This window comes from Myxocyprinus asiaticus, chromosome 11 (assembly GCF_019703515.2).
Source record: "Myxocyprinus asiaticus isolate MX2 ecotype Aquarium Trade chromosome 11, UBuf_Myxa_2, whole genome shotgun sequence".
Taxonomy (NCBI): Eukaryota; Metazoa; Chordata; class Actinopteri; order Cypriniformes; family Catostomidae; genus Myxocyprinus; species Myxocyprinus asiaticus.
In genome coordinates this window covers 18,402,308-18,424,027 of record NC_059354.1, presented here as the reverse complement: position 1 = coordinate 18,424,027, position 21,720 = coordinate 18,402,308, and the positions used below count along the sequence as shown (strand labels likewise).

Here is a 21,720-nt window from a genome sequence, read left to right as displayed (position 1 = left end):
AACACGTGACATTCGCATTTAACGAATAGGCGATTTCTAAAGCTGATTTGATGTTAGTTACATACCATATAAAATAAGGCAACTGTTAATAGATAGGCTTTTTAACTGTATTAAACAAACAATTACGCTGAGGATTCAGAGAAATATATATAACACCTCGTATTACAATGTCCACGTTAAATCATATCAACAATGTGTGCTGCTCTCCTGAATATCTACATATAGCGTACGTGTTGTAGGCTATATAATCATTGCTAAGTAGCCTACTTACGAACGTAAATACACAAAAACACAAACACTTTGGTAAAGTGACCGAATACGTGTATCATTGGCCAAATGGACATGAGAAGCACCACAGCTAACACGCGAAACACACGCGCCTTATGTGTGAGGATTATACTGCGAAATAAAGGCGTCCAGATACCGCACTTGTGTAAAGTGAGCCGCTCTAGTTCGCTTCAGATTTCACCTCTGATTCTAGAAGCGTGTCAAACGTTCTAAAACGGTGTGAAACGTTCTAGAATGAACCGCAAACATGCTGCTGCTCTCTCAGACATGTTAGGTTGACTCTAGCTGCAGCATGGCCGACTCTAACAAATCAAAGACTGGCCATCTTCTCTGCGCACTTTCTGCAACACACTCCCCGAGTTACATCTGTAGCGTGTGGCCCTCTGAAGCGTCAAAGACCAATGTAAAAATAGAGAAGCGTTAAAAAATAAGCATTTTTACACCTTCACAGCAGTGAGTTGTTAATATTTATTTGTATTTAAGCGCTTTACTCCGCTCTGACGCAGTGTATGACAAGGAGACGCCTACTTAATATGAAATATACGTCTGTACATGTACTTATTTTCCATAGGCACTTAAATCTCAAGCTTGTGGGCTGTTCTCTAGCCATTTCTATGCCGCCCTCCCGAGGAACACACACGCAGGGCCTATAGGGGAAATCACGTGGGCCACAGAAGGGCCCAAACACGCGCCACGAGGTCATGCTTAATAATCTTGCACTTGTACAATTCAAGCACAGGAACAATGGTTGGATGTCAAATTTCGGTTATGCACTTGTCCTAGGGTTGCGACACAACGTTTACATCCGCTGTTCGAATTTGTTTCTCTTGTCTGCATACGCTGACTGGATTTGTTGTAGGTTTGCAGCACATAAATACAAGGCCTGATCATAAAGCTTTTAGCGAGGCAGAGACATTGAAAGCAAAATCTGCGTTTGCTTATGCATGGAAAACCCCAGTAGATATCTGTATTCATTCTTAATCCCTAAGAACAGTCAGTATAATCAAGAGCATAAAATGAACAGAAAAAAAATCGTTCATGTCGAGCTGATTAACCCTGACCAGATATGCACTTAATAGATATGGATCAAATAAAATGAAATGCCCCCAAATCACAACGTAGTAAAACACATAAAGGTTTAGGTTGGGAGAAGTGTGCTTGCCTTGTCGTTTTATTTCTATTACAAAAAGTAACTCATAAATAAATAATAACATGTGCATTATAAAAGCATATAAATAAAGTAAAATTATTATTACCTCAGTTTTTTAGGAACAGAGTAGTCGACCTCGATCACTTTTCCATGTAATTCAACTTTCCCTGCGAGCAGGAAACAAAGCAAATGATCACAATTACAATCAAAACGTATATTTAATGTTGAATGACCTGGGCCCTCCAGTGCAATATCGACAATTTCAACATTTTGTGTCATATATATATATATATATATATATATATATATATATATATATATATATATATATATATAATCTCACCAATGAATCCATAACCACGCCATGCAACTTGGGCATGCAACGTAAACACATTGCATCTAATCATACAAGCTAGTTTGTGTTTATAAATGCACGTCGGCCTGCAGTGAGTTTTATCACGTATACAAGTGAGGTATATTATCTTTAGCATATTTTCTATTATGCGAAATGCTTGATGAAATGATACGATAAAAAAGGGCAGCCATGCTTTCCACTCCCACTAACCACATACGAGCAATGAGGAGAGTTTGAAGAATAGAATGGGAGGTCAAAGGATAAGACTCTTCTTCCTAAATATGTCCTCTTTCGTGAAGTAGGTTTGGGTTCGTACTTTTCGGGAGCATGAATAACGACTCAAGCGCATGCATGCAATAAGAATATAGAGGTGTTGTGCATATTGGGTTCTGTTTTGTATGAGTGGCCTGGCGCAGCACAAAAATTGGCATCTCACCTCCGTCCCCCCCAGCTACCTGTTTATTAGCACTTTCCTCCAGACCCCCGTCACCCACCTTTAAGACACCTCGTAAAAACATACCTGGACATCATAGGAACATGCACGTGACGCCTTCTCCTCGCTCAGTTCGATCGCTTCTTTTCAATAAAATCAAGACAAAAAATAACTGAAAAATAATTATGCCTACCACCCGAACATCAGACCCATCCGATACATTCCAGTGTGCTGAAGGCTGAGAAATCGCCCCTATTCAGCTCTCCTGTTTAACGAAACGAGCATGCATTTGAAGAATTCTATCATAAATCCAACTTGTATCGCGTGTATTTAGCAAGCGCAAGAGTGATTGAGCTCGCGGGCGGTAATTCGCACATTTGTCCGGTCGCGCGAGCAACTTTGACACTGGTGATGGAACAGTGCGCGGCTGATGCGCGATCCTTACTTTTTCTTTCCTTTTCCAAGAAAGTGTTTAAGGTATAGCGGTGTCCGTCGTTTATATATATATATATATATATATATATATATATATATATAACCCTGACTTTCCGTGATGTGAAAAACGCACTTACCAGATAGCGTCTCGATGGCTTTAATCGCCCAGTTTTGGTCGGGGAAGTCCACGAAGGCATAGCCGGATTTGAGCAGGACCTGATCGGTCACGGGAAGCTTCCTTTCGCCGAAGAGCTGCTTCAGGTCCTCCACGGTCACCGAAGGACTCAGATTCCCCACATAGAGTTTGTTCATGGTCTATATGAAAATCTGTACTTCCAAGTGTATCTGCGTGCGCGCGAGTGCAACGGATTTGATTGATCGAAGTAAGGAAAATAAGGAGAACATAAAATAGAAAAAAAATTAAATAAAATAGAATTAAAAAAATGGGCTGAAATTCAGCAGTCACCCCCCAGATGCGGCCGGACCCCCCTGCTACACACGCACAACTCTGTTCCTGCTCAAACTCTTTTTACTGGGATTGAAAAAAAAAAAGTATCGTTACGACGTTACTCTGTTGACAACAAGCGCCGCCTCTAAATAAAACCGCTCTGAAATACCAGAAAATTACTTTAGAGGTTTTTATGGACTTACAGCATATGATTGGTGTATAGTGTTCAAGTTATCAGCATAAATCATTGGATAATGTATAATGAGGAGACGCAAGGAGCAACAGAGGATGATTTCGTTCATTCAAAGTCAAGTAGATTGTAATGGCAGGCAGGTCATACAGCACCTCAGCTTGTGCTACTCAACTGATGCATGTGTACTTCAATCATTTTGACATTGACTTTCAAGGAAACTTCATTTCCAGATGTGATTGACAGGTTGATTGGCATCCTTAGGTGGTTGAAGACTGATGGGCGTTTTCCCTCGGTTATCATCGACCTATCTCGTGGGGAAACAATGTTTTATATTTTTTTATAGTACGAGTTTATTTGATTTGAAATCTATGATAAACATATGGCAGGTCTTTTTTTTTTTTTTCCAAATAGAATAGCAGCTGGAAAATGGGACTTTCTCTGGGAACAACTACGTCAATGGAAAAGAAACAGGAATGTGCAGTTGCCCATACAGAGACACCTTATGGAATTATTATTTAGGAGGGGCAGACAGGACAATGCAATATAATGCACTGCTTCCACTGATGTACTCATCAGTGGAAGCAGAATATTAAAATGTTTCTCTTTTTTTTATCACTCATTTTATTAATCTTATTTATTTTTATTATTTTGCATCATAGTGGCTAGTTTAATTCTAAAATTGTTTATAGCTTGCCCTGTATAATTCTGTTGACTTTATGCATGTAAAATGACTCAGTGCAGTGATTCTATATAGCAATGTTTACTCTTTAATGTCTAACTCACCTGTTATGTAGCTAGGTCATCAGTGCTACACGCTTGACCACACAACATTATGTCCTGATCCCTATATGTCTTGATCTTGCAGCGGCAAGCAACAACTAAAGTGCTATAGCATCTTTACATGTACATATAGAACAATCTATAACTAAATACAGTTTTACTCTGTTTAATTGAGGTCAGTTAAAGTGTTTGATGGATGTGCTTAAAACTTTGTGCCAATAAAGTCATTAAATCCATCCAACAGAGAATACCCAAATTGTCATGTATATACCCACACCATGGCCAAATAAATGCAAAATCCTTGAGTACTTTAAACCACATTCACCGGAGAAGTATTTCGGTTGATTCCATTTGGAAGTAGATATTCTGAGATAACGACTTAAACTGGAACACCTTTTCATAAGCACTGGTGTTCAGCATTCTGATTCAATAGACCTATTCACTTCAAGGTAAATGCCTCAAGAGAATATTGGCATGCATTACATCATCAGTATGCTGACCATAACCCTGCGATGAGGTGGACACAATCTTGATTCCATAAAGTAGCATAAAGACAACAGCTGGTATCCAATCTGCAAAACTTCCAACAATAAATACGCCTAAGTTCTCAACAACACCATTTTCAGGTTGTTTAAAGTATTGTTATAAATAATATTGAGACAACATTGGAAAAGATTCATACACCAAAATTAATCATCAGTTCACTTGGGTTGAGTGTAAAAATATTCCAATTATCAGGATTTAGGTTCATGTTTGAATCATACATACTGCAGTTTTCATGTTTTAAATGTTCCAAGCAGAAACTCACACCAGGTAGGAGGTATAAAGCAGTTTATTGCATGACCACTGCAATACTAAGCTTAAAATACATAAAAACATAATGAGGTGTAAGGAGCCGGAAACCTAATCACAATACAAAACAAATGCAAATTTAGCATCAGAAAAAAAAAAAAGTGCAAAAATTTTCATCCAACATCCAGACTGGTCAAGGAAACATGAAATCTTTAGGCAAGAAATAGAAGGGGATGAGTTTAAAGTAGATTAAAACTCATGTCACCAGAAATAAAAATCTGTTGTCATTGTCATCATCGTATCCAGGAAGGGTGAGAGGACTGTTCACTTTTCAGTAATGACCTGCGAGAACAAATAAAATTCACATTTTCACTTGCTTTCTATGTGAAGGATCTAAGGTTCTAATTTCAGTGTTTAAAGACAACCAGTGTGTTGTAATACACTTGTGTTCTGTGTGTTCTTCATTTCTTTTATATAACTTCCTTATCCATAAACGTACCATTTTATATATTGGTTTTTACTTATTACTTTTCACTTTTTGTATTCTTTACCATTTAATCTTATGCTGTGTGCTATATTGTCTTCACAAGTTAGAGATAAAGAGTAGTCTCCATTTCAAGGTCTCCAACATCAGGGAACGATGTTGTGAGGCATAATAAAACATGTTGAGTTCGAGCTGATCAGAGAAAGTCAGACTGAGCACTGAGAAAGACGCAACTAAGTTTATTCAATAAATTCTGCTCGTTTTCACCTTCACTTTGTCTCCTGCCTTTTGCTACATTACCTCTTGGGCTGGTAGAAGAGTTAACATAAGCTGTTGATGCTGACTGTTTTTGGCTATCAAACAAAACTCTGATATTTGGATATCTTCTGACGGAAAGAGAGAGGGGTCTAGTAAAGAGACTGGATCTAACATACGCGACCAGAGAATTCACACTGCGTTGGGGTCAAACACACTTGAACTATAAAACAAGGGGGAAAAGGCTGTTGTAGATTCACAATTCAAGAGTTGTTGGTATCCTCATGTGCAGTACTTACGTGGGGAGTAGGAGCGAGAGCGTGATCTTGACCTGTACGGACCTCGTCCATAGTAGGGAGAGGGGGACCTTCTTCTGCGAGCATAAAACAGTACTCAATGGAAAGACCAGCATCCAAATCATTGCTAACACGTGACATTCAAAATTATTTAGCATAGTTCAAATGGTTTCAATTATTGCATACAACAAACTGTACTGTATGCATGTAGAGGAATATTTTGCTGTATGCAATCTACTGATGTAGTTTAGTATGCACAACAACAGCATGTCACTTCAAACAACATATAGACAGCTGATCAATAGCAAGATATCAAGACGTTTTGTTCTTACCTGTACGACCTGTTGTTGTAGTGATCACGGTCATCATAACGATCATATCCCCCCCGGTCATAGCCACGTTCGTTGTAATCACGGTGTCTGCTGCTAACGCTTGGGCCTCCACCACTACTCGGATAAAGAAATGATTTGGCTAATTAAGCATTAACTTACAAACACTCAACGACAATGATTAAATCTGTTCAAGAGTGAGGGATATAATTTTTTTTATTCCAAATGATCGGATCAGGTCCTAGAGAGTGTGCTGACTGTTAGAAATCAGAATCACAGTATTGGATTCATAACTGAAATCAGACTCACTATGTTGGTCTACCCATATAAATTCCAGGAGTAGGGGTGTGTGGTCTCTTTGTAATCGAGAAGTCCACTCTGATTCTGCGGCCATCCAGCTCCATACCATTTGCACGCTCTTTAGCCTAAAAATGAAAATAACCCAGAATAATTAATACTGACCACAAACAATCACTCAATTATATTCCTTCTGCTTCATTCCATTCCTTTTTTGTTGCTGCCCATAAAGTATCTACGGGAACGGTACATTCTGCACTGTACTTCCTTTTAGGGTGTCAACAGGGCTGAGAAACTTAATTTTTCACTTAAATAGATCCAAACTTCTAATTATATTCAAATTAAACATTATTCAGGAAGGGGGGAAAAAAACTACAAGACATCTGATTTTTAAATCGACGTTGTCTCCTACATCCACAAGTTCACTCCGATGGTGTCCGTCTTTTTCTATGCAAGCATGCTCTAGACCAGCTGTTCTCTGTGGTACACAGCACGACCGAGTATATTTGCAGGATGTGAATAGGTAACGTTCTCGTTGCGCGGCTGCACTGATCACTGTGCGCACATCACAATATTGTTCCCAAACAGAAAACATAACAGCAAATACTGATGCGAATGAGGCAAGATATTCCGTTTATTTTACACTTTCTCAGACTTGCTTAAAGTCTATGATCTTAAATAGTGCTTTTGACTCAAAGACACTGGGTTGTATTTGGCTGCATTTTGTTTTGATTTCACTGGAAGATTGCTCATATGAGGGACAGAGAAGTGGAGTACGCGTCTGACAGCTTTGCGCAAGGCTATGTGGCCGAGTCCGCCTATGACTAGAGGGAAGGAAAATACTTAGTTTGACAAGTTTTAAAGTTAACGACTGGTAAGGGCATGATTCAGAGTAAAATGAACCTCAGATAGCTTACTGCGGCCGCTGTTTTCATAGATCACATGCACATTATCACATTTTTAAGGGTGATGCTAGCTGCATAATTTTAGGAGGGCTAAGATGAAAAACAGGGTCTAGCAATGCCTAAGCTCCACATTTCTAAATATATATAGTAGTTTGTTTGAACTGGATTGCAAAACTTCTAAATGTTAATATTGTGTTTGATTTTAGAAACACACTCTTGCTGATTGTATAAACTACAGGAATATTGATATGAATCAAATATGACATTGTGTATGTTGCTCACAATCCTTAAGACTACGCTTAATTTATATCTGCCGAATGCTGAAAAAATATTTGAGTGAACATTGGTGGTGACTAGGTGGTACTTGAATGTTCTGATTTGATCGAAGGTGGTACTTGGCAAAAAAGTTTGAGAAGCACTGCTCTAGACGGACGTCTTTGACCATTGCGTCATGTCTCGCTGCTTTTTTTCAGCATCTCGAGCAATAACGATGATTTTTTAGATGCTGTGTCCATTTAAAAGGAAATACAACATTTAAAACATGTCTAAAGAAACCCGCGTTCTATTTTATTCATTGCCCTGCTTCCGTTTTAGCCCAAGAATGAAAGTCTTCATCAGTGCCTGGCACACATCCAAAATGTAAATGCTCATTTTAGAATTCAAAAGTGCATTTTCATCTTAAATTCGACGAATATTAGAATTTCACATTTTAATTTGACAGCCTTTAACATTTTTTTTTTTTAATGCTACATAATACAACTTCATTACATTAATGAATCACAATGTGGTCAATTATACAGAATACTAGTACAATCAATGCACAAAATCTTACTATAACTGATTAACATTTTAAATTGCATAAGAAACGTATAGAGCAGAACAGAACTGTTTCTTGAATACAGCCCTTTATTCTTAATAAAACCAAATAAACCAACAAATAATTTTTTTTCCATTATTATCAATTCATAATTTGCCAATAGATTGCTTTTGCTATTAGTCAAATGTAGTGTTTACCTCCTTCGAATCCTCTCTGTTCTCAAAGTAGACAAAGGCAAACCCCCTAGAACGCCGAGACTGCTGGTCGTATACAATGGAGACATCACTAAGAGGGCCGTACTTGGAGAAGACCTCTCTCAGATCCCTCTCTGTGGTGTAAAGGCTCAGCCCAAACACTCCCAGGCAGCAGTTTGGGTCTGGGTTTGCCTATAGTATAAAAAAAATAAAATAAAATAAAAAAAAATCATCAATTACAAGTCAGCAGTACAAAGCCTCTGTGCAAATGATGAAAAACAGCATGTTAAGCAACATGTGTGGATCTGACTCTTGGTCTCACCCTGTCACCAACATGGCGTCTACGGTTCGACATAGGAGAGTGACTTGGACTGTGGCGGCGACGGTATTCACTGCTGTAAGAGCGACTGCGTGAACGCCTGCGGCGAGAATGGGAGCGCGAGCGGGAACGACTGTAGTGTCTGCGAGAACTCCGATGGGAACGAGATCTGCGTTGGGAAGGATTAAAGTGAAAAACATGATTGAAAGGCTCAACAAGATTAATGCAATCATACGGTCTATCAAGCTGCAAACTGATAAGCAGGCTCACAGGGAACGTATGCCCGCAGAATTGGAACATCCATCATTCAGTAAGTTATAGACACTGTTTATTAAATAACAGCATTTGGTTAATTTGATAATCTTCCTCAGTTACCCATAAAGATGTAGTTCTCTAAACTCTGTTTAACACATTTAACCATGTTTAAATCCATTTCCCCGAGTTTCCCCTAACATTAGCACACAAAAAGTCAAAGTCTGCAGATTCCATTTGGGCCTACTGCTCATGCAACATTCGACAGACAAGAACCTCCAGCTTAAATTTCACAATATAGAGTTGTTATCAACGCATGTCAAATGATCAAATGCAGAGTGCTTAAAATTGTAGTACCTCCTGGGTGAGGGACTTTTTTTTTTGTTTTTATCTGGCCCTAAACATTGTTTCTTCTTTCAACCATAAAGCAACAGGTGTACTGACAATGCCACTTGTAGAGGAGCCAGAGGGCATCCATTTCAACTATTTGAATTTATATGCAATTTTGGACTTCTTATAATCAAAAGCAACACAACTGTTCCTCTGGCCCAAGAAACTTTAGCAAACAAAGCTGGTCTGTGATAGGGATGTGTGCTACGACTAATCTGACTGTCGTTTAAACTGAAGTTTTGTAACCGACAAGTCGACTAGTCTAAAGAGAAACCAACCTTAAAAAAAAAAACAGAAAAAAAAAAAAAGGTTTTTATGCGACCCATTTAAAATACTTAATCTATTCCAAATCCGATGCTAAATTCTACTGAAAAGAGGCATTTATCTGCGACGTGCTCACCTTGAATTATGATCATTGTACTTTAAATTTAGAACATCACACTTTCACCTTTAGCGAATACAGGTTTATTTATTGAAAACAATTGAATGAATAGTGCAGGATCAATGGAACAACCATTAAAAGCCTGTTCTAAACGGAAATCACCAAGTAAAAGTTACTTAACATATTAAAACAGTCAGGACATTGCTGAAAATAATTAACAGGTAGACTAAGCCAAACCTACGAGAGAGGAAAAAATGCGCTGAAAAGTTGCGCGCATTAACCATTGATCTAATATGACAGCTGTTTGGTAAAGAACGTTAACCAATAACAGTTAAAAGTAGCTATAGGATAGAAAAAATAGACCTGTGATGTAGCCTACAATAAACCTAATGTATTCTAAACATGACGTGCACACAGAATAAAAGATAGTTTAACACGTTAAGCAGTCGGCACCTTGTTGAAAATAGCCTTCTTAATCAGCAGATTAAAAAAAATTGCATACCTAGTCAAACTTATTTTCTAGGCTACTAATTCAAAAGCATAATTTTTTTTGATGAGTAAAATTAACCCGTCGACAGGACTTGACTCACCTGAGACGGCTATCCTGCACTTGAAAAATCCAGCTCAGTGGAAAAATAAAGTACAAGCATGCACAGATTTAAAGAAGACTCAAATGTGAAAACATCCTTAGGGACTTTCAAACATTTGGAAAGCCGATTCCCGCACCACCAAAGTGATTTCATAACTACTTTACTGAGTTTGCTTGTCTAGCGAGAGGACATTTTCCTGCGCGTGCCGCGCGAGAGGGAAGACGCACGCGCAGCCTGAGGTGAAATTAAACTCTGTATCTGCTCCAGAAATCCTCTTTTTTTTAAATAATATTTGTATTTTTAATTCTATTTAAAATATGTAACATTAATATGACAGTAATTTAAGTGCAGCCTCTGTAAAAATATAAAGCCAAACATAAATGTGTAAAAATTATCATCAGTTTAATGGGGGGAAATATTAACCGACTAATTCCAGTGTCGACTAGCAGCATCAGAACCGTTTAGTCGACTAGTCTCGCACATCCCTAGTCTGTGAATGAACCAAGTAAATTAGGGCTATCATACTCTTGCTAATAGACAACAAAACACCTAAAAAAGACAAGAAACAATGTACTTACCTCGTCTTGGACCTGGAGCGAGAACGGGACTTGGAGCGAGAGTGGTGGGAACCCTCTTTTGAGTGAGCAGGTGAACGATCCCGCGGGCGACTGGCTGACTTACCAGATCCTTTAGGACTTGCACTCCTAGAGGCCGAACGGGACTCCTAAACCAACCACATCCGAATCAAGTTAGAGCCAAGGAACAGGATCATGTTAGCAATGTTTTAACCAATAATTCAATGTCAATTTGAGGCCAAATTACAACTAGGGTTTTATAGGATTATCCAGTGATGACAGCCTTTTTCCAAGTTCAAAAACAAACAATTAGGCCTACTTTGAAGGACTTACATTTAAATATTCTATTTATTTTTTCCACATGTAATTCATCATATTAATCATCAAATAGCTAGGTGTAAATCACGAGTCTCATGCTACAGGACAAAACTACTGCAATACAAATGAATAGAAGAGATTTACGCATGCACGCATATGACAAACATACTAAGAGTTACTTAGCGCTGTGATCTTATCCCAGATAACTTCTGATCTTAACTTCATTACACATCTTTTCTTCTTTCTTCAGTTTCAATTTCATTTCTGACTTCATTCCTCTTCCCCAAACTTCTCTCACTGCCCATAAATGCTATATGGGAACTTCTTTTGCTTCGCAATATTAGCATGCACTGAAAATTCAGCTTCATATTATTCTCATTAACAACTTGACATTTGACTTCATCCAGATTTCTCTTCTTCCAACCTTAACCTTAACACACACACAAAAAAAAAAAAAGAAAAAAAAAAGAAAAGAAAAAAAAGGATGAAGAATGTGTAAACACTGGACATCACAATTAAGAATCCTATTATTTTATTTGTGTGGGAACAACATTATTGATGACCCAACAAATGTAATGCAACTTTAAAGATGCATCCTGAGCCTTAAGCATGCATGCAAAATCAACAGCTCAATGCCCAGATAATGAACACAATTACAACATAATTGTGCTTTTAGACATGACATAAAAACTATTTTTAAGAGGAGTTGTAAGGATGGAGCAAAAACCTGTGAGAAATTATTATCCTGATAAGCCTATAAATATTATGACCACTGTTAACTAAAAGTATACTTAATTGTGAAAACTAATTTGCATACATAATCAGCATTAAGGCTCATGATGACCTTCTCTTATATATTAGCAGATTTTATTTCTCGTTCAAATTCCATCGGTTTGATTAAACGTGCAAGGAAAACATAACACGTAGTGACAACAATAAAACATTGTGCAACTGTTTACTAGCGAAAAGCACAAATTAGGCAGATAAAGGTGAAGATCATTGTGATTTTCGAGCACGTTGTCTGTCTGCTAGCACTGAAGTTAGCCAACTTGTAACTTGGATTTGAACACAAATCAATGTTACTAGTACGCATATCATTTTATAGAACAACAACAACAAAAACATTGAACCATCTCATCGTTACAGTTACGCATTAATCGTCAAACACTGCTTGCTAGCACACAACATGGAGGCCGTTTCTAGAGGAAACACGTGAGGATGCGTGCGAAACAAAACTGCACAAACAATACATACCCTCTTGACGAAATCTTTCTCATCGTCACTCATTGTTGTTAAGTTTTAATTAAACTGCAATGGAAACACTGGGAGAAATTAAAATGAACAACACAAACTGAGCACCTAAACGCACAAACAGGCCCGGACCTCTGTAAATGAACGCCTTTTCAGGTCATAGAGGCTTTATTTAGAAACTAGCACGTCCACTCCTCACTGAGCTGTTACGCAACCGCAGTTCAACGTCAAGGCCGAAGGAGGGCGACAAAATTACTACTTTAGATGAAGGACTCTTGGGTAAAATGCTTAAGTTGTTTATACGTTATATTATAACATATATTATTGACTTTAATTGTGGATTAAACACCATAGTAGTATTTTATAGATTTTATAGATTGATTTCATTGCATATAGTTAAGTACAGTCAAAGTCAGGTTGCAAAAATTCCACAGCCAATCGGGTGATCCAAAAAGCATCACGTGACTCAACGCAACCGTAGAGCTGGAGAAAGTGCAGAGTGGTTGTTCCTCTTTCGGAAAAAATCTTTAGCACTCAGTAAGCCAAGAGCTGATTGGTCCATAAAGAATCTGTGTAAGTGTCCGATTGGATGTTGTTGGTGGTGTTTCTTTCCACGTTCGAAAATGTGTATGGAAAAAACAATGAATATTGTTTCCCGCGTTTTTTCTTGTGCGTATGACTGTTCGGCAAGCATATTGGAAAATCATTAAATATCTTACATATGTTGCACCTCTAATTTTTGTTAGTACAACTTATTGCACATAATTACTTTTAGCCTATTTTATATTGGTGTATTTTTGTGCACTACAGCATGACAAACACTTGAGAAACTTACACTATCAATTTTCACTAGAATCTTTGTATTGAAAACTTCAGTGGCTGGAATGGATGCTTCTACTCTGATATTACTAAAAGTGTTTAGATACAATAAATTAAATTGTGTGAGTTTGTAGAGTAACAGATTGTATTGTCATTCAGTATAAAGAGGTAGTGCTTTGAGAAGCATATGTGTAGCCAGCCCATGTGCACCTACAATTGCTTGATAATACAAATAATGCTGTGTAATTTAGGGGAAATACCCTGAATGCGTTAAACCACATTAATAGGTACGATATTTTTAGGTAAGCTTAGTTAGGTTCGCACAAATTTGTGCCTAAAGGTAATTAACTCCATTTCAATTAAATTCCATGCATAGTTTCCATTTGACCCAGTCAAGTGTGCCTTACAACAGACATCCCAATAGATGGCGCCAAAATTACCAAATTACAAAATGGCATAATCTTGTAAATAAATTCAAGAAACGAGTTTTGTCGATGCTGAAAGTGGAACGGGTTCTGTCATCTCTTTAAACGTTATTGTCATTCTAGATTTAAACATATTCTAAAGAGTAACCTTTAACACAATATTCAGCTAGACGTCTATTAATATGAAAATTATTGGTCTATTCAGAGAAGACGACTACGGAAGCCATGAACCGCACTGTGGAAAAAAATAATAATATTTCACTAGGTGAACATTTTTTTTTAGGTGTCTACGCCTTCCCGAGCCTATGATCTATTTTATTTTATGTATATGTAAAAAATGTCCCTCAAAAAAAAAAAAAAAAAAAAAAAATCTTTCAAATTGTTTTTCTCCTCAAGAGGCAACACAGGAGAAAAACCTTTTTTTTTTTTTTTTTTTTTGCTTGCTAGCTAGCTAACAATTAGCATGCGGTATCAGCCTCGGTCACCAGGTGCCACTATCAGTATCTTGAAATCTTGTGCTTAAGGTGACAGATGACAGCTGTGGTTCTTGATCTGTTTATTTTTATTGTTGTAAAATACAAAAGAATGTTTTGCAAATCTTAATCAAGGAAAGAAACATACAGTATTTAATGTTTGTGAGTCTACTAATACGTGAGATCCCACAATTAAAGGAATATACCTCAGGTTTCTATGTTTCATATGGCATTCGTTGTGAAGTGTGACATCGGGAGTTCTTTCTGGTTGTTTTGATGACATTAACCACCGGGAATATCAAAGCTGCTATTGATATTGTGCTTTACATGGGATTTGTTGGCCCATGTAAACGTGCCCTACATAAAAGTCTTTGACCGTTACGACACCTCTTACTCTGTTTTCAGTGCTGTGTTTAAAGGGATGACTCGTGTTAGAGTTGCCCAATTCAATGAACTCTTTGGAGCGACGAGTCAGCTTCAACCATGGCACCGTGTCGAGATAAAGGAAGATGTAGAGCTGCTTGAGGAAATGGTGCACACTTCATGTTCAATCATTGTCTGGCTTTCTGGTTAACCTTGGTCTGTTAAATGAGGGGAAGCACTGAGAACCTTGCATCTCTTAAATATTGCAACGTAGGCAATGCCTGTCCTTTTGTTGTGATGTGTGTACAACTGGTAATGTTTATGTTTGTTCTAGCTCAGTAATGTTATAATTTCTGGATGAATAAAATAATGCATATATTGACGGAACGTTTAACAAAAGTAAGCGTATTTTACAAATATTTATTTTTTTAAGGAATAACCACCAGTGTGTCATAAAACACGTGTATTTTACACCTTATTCATGCTAGCGCCATCTTTGATTTTTAATTTTTAATGGGAATGACAAAGAGGCTGTGAGGGATAGACTTACAGTTTCTTCAATGGGCTGTACTGCAGTTTAAAGTGTTTTTGGTTTGTTCCGCAGACAAAACATTAGTAACATATCTGTCCAAGAACACTCAGCATACAAAGAACTCCAGACAACATGAGCTGTGGAAAATCAGATGTGATCTAGGAGCTTTACACAGCTTTATACCATTCGTGCCATTGAAGAGATGGTAAGTCTATCCCTCACAGCCTCGTTGTCATTCCCATTACAAATCAAAGATGGCACCAGCGTGAATAAGGTCTATGAACACAAACCAGTCATTTTTATTTTCCTATCATTTCTTTTCAGTCTTTCTTTCCAAGGCAAGATGAAAAAGACTTACACCTCGAAATTCTCAAAAGGAGAACACATTTAAGCTATGTGGACTAAAAAAAAAAAAAAGAAAGATTTTTTTTAAATGTATTTACGTCATAAAACTTGTCTGAATAATAGTAGTAAATTACTCAAATACCTTATATAACTAATAGTAGCTTGTGTGACCCAGTTGGTTAATGTGCATAATATGATACCAGGACAAGACAGATAAACATTGTTCATAACAGAAGCAACAACTCAATTAAACTCTAAAATAAGTTATTGATGTCATAAAAAGGATCATATTACATCTAAAATTACAAGTACTCAGTGTTTCATTGAAATCCGTATCGTTGATTTTGTTCATATATTTGGAGAATACCTGAACAGGTACTTCAGTTTCTTATAAGTGCCTTTAAATTTTAAAATAAAAAATACATGAAAATAAAAACTGTAAATCAGTTGCTTTCATACAGTACAGTAAAGTTAAATATAGTATCTTTGCTGTTTTTTTTTTGTTGTTGTTTGTTTTTTGTTTTTTGTTTTTTTTTTCATATCATTGAGTAGACAGCTGCCTTCATGTGCAGAGTAAAAAAGAATAACCACAGGAAATAATTAGTCTTAATCAACAACAAATACTGGTTATGTATGTGCAATCTACTGTATGTATGTTTGTCAGGAGGTCATTGGACTGTCTGAATGATTGAATGTACAGTAAGTACCAGGAATTTATCCTTCAGCTGTTTTCAAGACATGTTTAGTAAGTGCATGTTGAAAAATGGATATGATTTAGGTTGTGTACCATTCCGATTATATTTTTATTGCAGATGACCTGATTTATGTGAGCAGTTGTTATACAGTTTTTATTCCCATGATTTTTGGTGTTACTGTTTAAGTCAACTACTAGTCTACCACAAGATACTGTATTTCCAATGTACAGTCCATATGTTCAGACTGAGTGCCACTAAATGGTCCTTAATTTAAGAACTTTAGAGAGAGCCGCTCTGGCACTGGAGTAGATGAGGTAGGAGCCATCGGTTGTGTTAAAAAATTCCCAGTCTCTGCAACCATTGGTGTTCAGTCTGTGCACAGGCACAAAGCCCTCATAGCCCTGCCACCTGCAAAAACACACAGAATACACTTCAAAATAAAATTACAATCACAGCCTGTAATTTCAAGTAAGAATTTCAGTGAATAATTACTTAAATTTTAGTCTGTTCCTCACATAAAGCTATCACATGGCTTATGAAGACTTAAAATAAAAGCACATAAGTTGTTTAGACTAGTTTTCATCATGTTTTTGTTTTCTGTCCCTTTTTGGAGCATGTCAGCCACTATATGCCATCATTGTTTGGGAAAGAGCTACATGAACATTCTTCAAAATTTCTCCTTTTGTGTTCCATGTGAAGAAAGTCATGCAGGATTGGAATGACAGTGCTGAGAAAATCATGACAGAATTTTCATTTTGTGTGTTGGTCTTAAAAATTATGCTCGAGCCTTACCTGTATATAACACTATTTAGTGAGTATGATGTTCCATCATAGGAATTGGCCACCGCCAAAAACTTGTCATCTCCAACAGTAAAATACTCCCAGTCCAGAGCACTAAAACAGACCCACACAACAACAAAGAAAATCTCTAGAATTAAAATATGGCAGAAAAGTAATTAGACTTCCTCTTACAAAGACCAGTTAACAACTCACCTGTTAGTTTCGATATCCTGAAACTTTATGAAGGCCTGTGATGTCATGCTGAGCTCATAGATGGTGGAGTTGATGGAGTACATAATCTTGCCCTCCTCCGTGAGCATCTGACTGTTCGCCACAGCCAGAAAGATCCTGTTTTCAATCTGGAACATCTCCCAGTCTATCGCCCCAAATGTCTGAAAGGTCAATGAAAGACTTAAAAAAGAGGGTGAACACACAAATGGAATTTACACAAATTAAATGGAAAACCACATTATGCTGTGCAGCCATGTTTGAGAACAACCATGTTCTAAAAATAGAAGCAAACCATGGTCCTTTGCCTTGAAGTATTCCTAACAACTGGAAATTCCCTTTTAGACACCCACAAGGTAAATCGGCTGCCAAGCCGACAACAGACATACAGTGCTGCTCGAAAGTATGTGAACCTCTTGAGCATTTTGGAGTTTTCTATTTTACCATTATTTCTTTATTTAACCTGAACCAGTATTTTTATATGAAATAACAGGTGTATGTTTAACAATTCCATATACTTTTTTTGAGGAAATCAATTGTGTAGTCAAAAGACTAAATTAAACATATTTTTATGTAAACTTTTGTAGGTGCAAAAGTTAGTGAACCCTGAGCTGCATTGCTTAAAAAGAGCAGGTAAATACAATTAGGTGGGAAAAAATTGGTGGCTAAATTATCCAATGAAATGAGAGATCTTTAGGGAAGAAATTGGGCAGCACTGATTGAAACCAGGACAGTTTAGTCTTACCAAAGTGAACCCATACAGGTCAATCATGCCGAGAGGAAAATAAATCTCAGAGGACCTCGGGAAGAGGGTAGTGACAGCACATTTGTCTGGGGAAAGCTATAAATTCATCCAAAAAAAATTTGAGCTCCATCGGTCCACAGATCATCTACAAATGGAGAGCAATGGAAATTACTGCAACTCTGCGTAGAAGTGGACGACCTTCTAAAATATCCGCAAGAGCCACAAGAAAAGTGATAATTCAGGTAAAAGCCAACCCAAACATAACATCTAGGAATTTGCAGACCTCTCTTGCTGCATCTGGGACACATGTGCATGCTTCCACAATAAGAAGAAAACTCCATCAACATGGCTTTCATGGAAGGGTTGCTAGGAAGAACCCTCTGCTCTCCAAAAAGAACAAAGCTGCCCATCTCAACTTTGCCAGAGAGTACCTGGAGAAACCTGAAGTCCATTCTGTGGACAGATGAGTCCAAAATTGAACTGTTTGGTCACAACCAAAACCGCCACGTTTGGCGAAAAGTCAACACTGCATACCACCATAAGAACCTTCTCCCAACAGTGAAGCATGGTGGTGGGAACATTAAGATCTGGGCCTGCTTTTCATCCTCGGGACCTGGACAACTCCACATAGTCCAGAGAATCATGAATTCTGAGGAATATTGTAAAACCCTGGAACATAACCTCAAGCCATCAGTTGTGAAGTTAAAGCTTGACCGAAAATGGATCATGCAACATGATAATGATCTGAAGCATTCCAGCAAAACAACCAAAGAATGGCTGAGGAAGAATAAGATTCGTATTTTGGATTGGCCCAGTCAAAGTCCGGACCTGAATTCAATTGAAATGCTGTGGTGGGACCTGAAGCGGGCAGTTCATGCCAGACGCCCATCCAACCTCACTCGACTGGCAGTGTTCTGCAAGGAGGAGTGGGCAAAAATCCCCCAAAGCAGATGTGAGAGACTGATTAGTCGCTACAGAAACCATTTGGTTGAGGTTATTGCTGCGAAAGGAGGTGCAATACCCTATCAACTGAAGAGGTTCACATATTTTTGCACCAATGAAATCTGAGTTTTTGTTAAATCAACCACTTTCGTTAAATAAACAATGACAATATAACATTTTCTTTTGTTTGAGTCCATTATTTGGAATGTCAGTATTATGAATTGGGGTATAGATTAAAATTTAATAAGGTTATTTTAGTATTTTTTTACAAAAATACTGACTATCTCTGTAGGGTTCACAAATTTTCGAGCAGCACTGTACAATTATTGATTTATTTTCAGTCTTAATTTATTATCAGAAACAGTTTTTTAGGGTGACTGGATCATGTGTATTATTTATTATTTAATTATTTATTTATCATTTAAGTCTCCCAAAGGTATAGTTAACCCAAAAATGAAAAGTCTGTAATCAGTTAGGCCCTACACTACCCTCATGTTCCAAACCTGTATGCATTTATTTCTTCTGTGGAACACAAAAGAGGATATTTTGAAGAATGTTTCAACAGTTTTGTTTAAACAATGAAAGTCAATTGGGCCCAAAACAACATTGGACCCCTTTGACTGTCATGGTATGGACAGAAACACACTTTAAATACACTTAAAAATATATTTTGTGTTTCACAGAAGAATTGAATACAGGTTTGGAGTGAAAACAGGGTGAGTAAATGTTGACATAATGAAATTTTTTGGGTGAACTATCCCTTTAAACTTGCATGTCTATTACAAACCCATTTCACAAAAACTGATAAAGATATGTCGTAGTGTCAATTGACTATGTTATATGAATACTGTGTGCATACACATTACTACACGACATATGGACTTTTAGAACAGGGAAAATGTGTATATATGTGCCATTTTTCTTTTTTTGCTTATTATGGTAATTTTTATTATTTATTTTCTAAAGTACTGAGTTTCCAGTAAACATATCGTAATGTGGATTCAAAATTATGCAGGATAAAACAGTGCTCAATTAAACAAATAGAGAAGACAAACGAACAAATTAACAAAAATGTGCATATAGTAAATGTATACACAATATACTGTACATTTGTAAGTTGTAAAGTGCAAAATATATATATATTTTTTTTTATTCCTCCCGAACATTAACCACCCCACCCCACCACCCAACACAAACAGATACCCCAGTGGTCAAATACAATTTAAGTATATATTCAAAAACAAAAAGGCTACAACATACACATTTAAAATAACACGTCTCCCTCCATTGGCCCTCCCTGAGAGCCCTCCAAAAAGGCCAAATAGCTGCCCCACCTCCTGATGAACATATTCATGTTGCCTAGCCTTCTATATGACAACTCTTCCCAAGCTGCCACCCTGCCTATCTCCTCGCACCACTCACGAAACGAGGGGGCTCCAGCTGACTTCCATCCTCTAAGGATAACCCGTCTACCCACCATAACACCAGCCAGGATCCAATTCTTCATGTACTTATCTCCTACATCAATGACCGCCCCGTCACCCAAAATACAGAGCCTGGGGCAAAAGGAGATCCGAGTACCCAATACGTCGGCCATAAAATTCTGGACCCTCAACCAGAACTCCTGTATTTTACGACATCCCCAAAAAACATGGGTGGTGTCTCCATCTTCTAAATGGCATCGCCAGCAGGTGGGTGTGTCCTTAAGACCAAGCCTATACAATTTAGAAGGGGTCCAATAAAATCTATGTAGAATCATAAATTGCATAAGGCGCACCCTTGCATCTCTAGATGCAGACTTGATGTTTTGAAGAACCTAGCCCACACTCCCTCCTCCAAAACCAAATGTAAATCTTCCTCCGATAATCTTTTGAGGGAATTTAAAGCTCTGTCCCCCAGACTCTGAATTAGCAGGGAGTAATACACTGATGCCTCATGACCTTTTCTAAAAGCAGTAATCACCACTCCCAAAAACAGTGTAGTTGGCGCAGCTGTAAATACTTATAAAATTTAGATCTGGGAATCACAAAATTTTGAACCAAATTTTCAAAAGGTCTCAATACTCCACTCTCATACAAGTCACCCAGTGTATTAACCCCCACCTCACAATCCAATCCGACCAACAGAAAGGGGACTTATTAATGCATAGTTTAGGGTTCTGCCATATGCTCGAGGCTACATTTTAATAAATATCTGAATTAAACACTCTGGACACTGTAAATCGACACTGTCGAGTGTAAATGCAAAATAGCGGGGTGTGACTTAACTTCTCTGATTAATTTGATCGAAAGGCTATGCAGAGGCGAGATAGGGGCAAGAGCTTCCTTTTCAATACAAAACCAGGGAGGGGCTTTTTCAGGTGAAAGTGACCAATGAGCCAAATGTCTGAGACCGAATGCATAATAATAAAACAAAATCTTGGGTAGGCCTAACCCACCTTTGTCAATCGGCCTATGTAACTTATTGAAATTTAACCTGGCACGCTTACCATTCCAAATGAAGGACTTCGCTATGCTATCAAATTGCTTGAAATAAGAGAGGGGGACATCTATAGGGAGAGATTGTAACAGGTAGTTGAATTTTGGAATACAGTTCATTTTAATTACATTAACCTTCCCAATCATCGATAAGTGTAATGAAGCCCACCTGTCCACATCATTCGAAAAACTTTTTATTAAGGGATCAAAATTAACTCTGACTAAATCAGACAAATTTGCTGGGAATAAAAATTCCCAAATACTTAATGCCCTGTTTGGGCCACTGGAAGGCGCCCAGCTGGAAGGCCGTTACTGGACAATACGCTGTCAAAGCCAAAGCTTCGGATTTAGACCAATTGACTTTGTAT

At 37.6% G+C, this 21,720-nt stretch overlaps 3 protein-coding genes across 5 annotated transcripts in view; all 3 read right to left on the bottom strand.

The window, feature by feature from the left end:
• Window positions 1-3,204, bottom strand: part of LOC127447869 (insulin-like growth factor 2 mRNA-binding protein 2) — an 87,254-nt gene extending 84,050 nt beyond the window's left edge. For both annotated transcript variants that reach the window (XM_051710022.1, XM_051710023.1), the window contains exons 1-2: window positions 2,799-3,204; window positions 1,545-1,605 (exon numbers count right to left, since the gene is read on the bottom strand). In XM_051710022.1, coding sequence (XP_051565982.1) covers window positions 1,545-1,605; window positions 2,799-2,973 — 236 coding nt within the window. In that variant the 5' untranslated portion in view covers window positions 2,974-3,204. The remainder of the gene's footprint in view (window positions 1-1,544; window positions 1,606-2,798) is intronic.
• A 1,692-nt stretch (window positions 3,205-4,896) lies between these two features.
• tra2b (transformer 2 beta homolog) lies at window positions 4,897-12,708 on the bottom strand. Of its 2 annotated transcripts, none has more exons than XM_051710061.1 (8): window positions 12,532-12,708; window positions 10,963-11,108; window positions 8,774-8,939; window positions 8,455-8,643; window positions 6,548-6,663; window positions 6,242-6,355; window positions 5,913-5,983; window positions 4,897-5,216 (listed from the first exon to the last, which is right to left on the bottom strand). In XM_051710061.1, the coding sequence occupies exons 1-8, from the start codon at window positions 12,562-12,564 to the stop codon at window positions 5,206-5,208; spliced, it is 846 nt and encodes a 281-aa protein (XP_051566021.1). In that variant the 5' UTR covers window positions 12,565-12,708; the 3' UTR covers window positions 4,897-5,205. The 2 variants fall into 2 exon arrangements, with proteins under 2 accessions (XP_051566021.1, XP_051566020.1); XM_051710060.1 differs by having other exon boundaries at window positions 5,913-5,986; window positions 12,532-12,706.
• A 3,726-nt stretch (window positions 12,709-16,434) lies between these two features.
• The window catches only part of LOC127447867 (thrombospondin-type laminin G domain and EAR repeat-containing protein-like), a 28,220-nt gene continuing 22,934 nt past the window's right edge, over window positions 16,435-21,720 (bottom strand). Inside the window, exons 10-12 of the mRNA XM_051710021.1 lie at window positions 17,174-17,352; window positions 16,973-17,074; window positions 16,435-16,588 (exon numbers count right to left, since the gene is read on the bottom strand). Of these exons, the coding sequence (XP_051565981.1) occupies window positions 16,435-16,588; window positions 16,973-17,074; window positions 17,174-17,352 (435 nt within the window). The remainder of the gene's footprint in view (window positions 16,589-16,972; window positions 17,075-17,173; window positions 17,353-21,720) is intronic.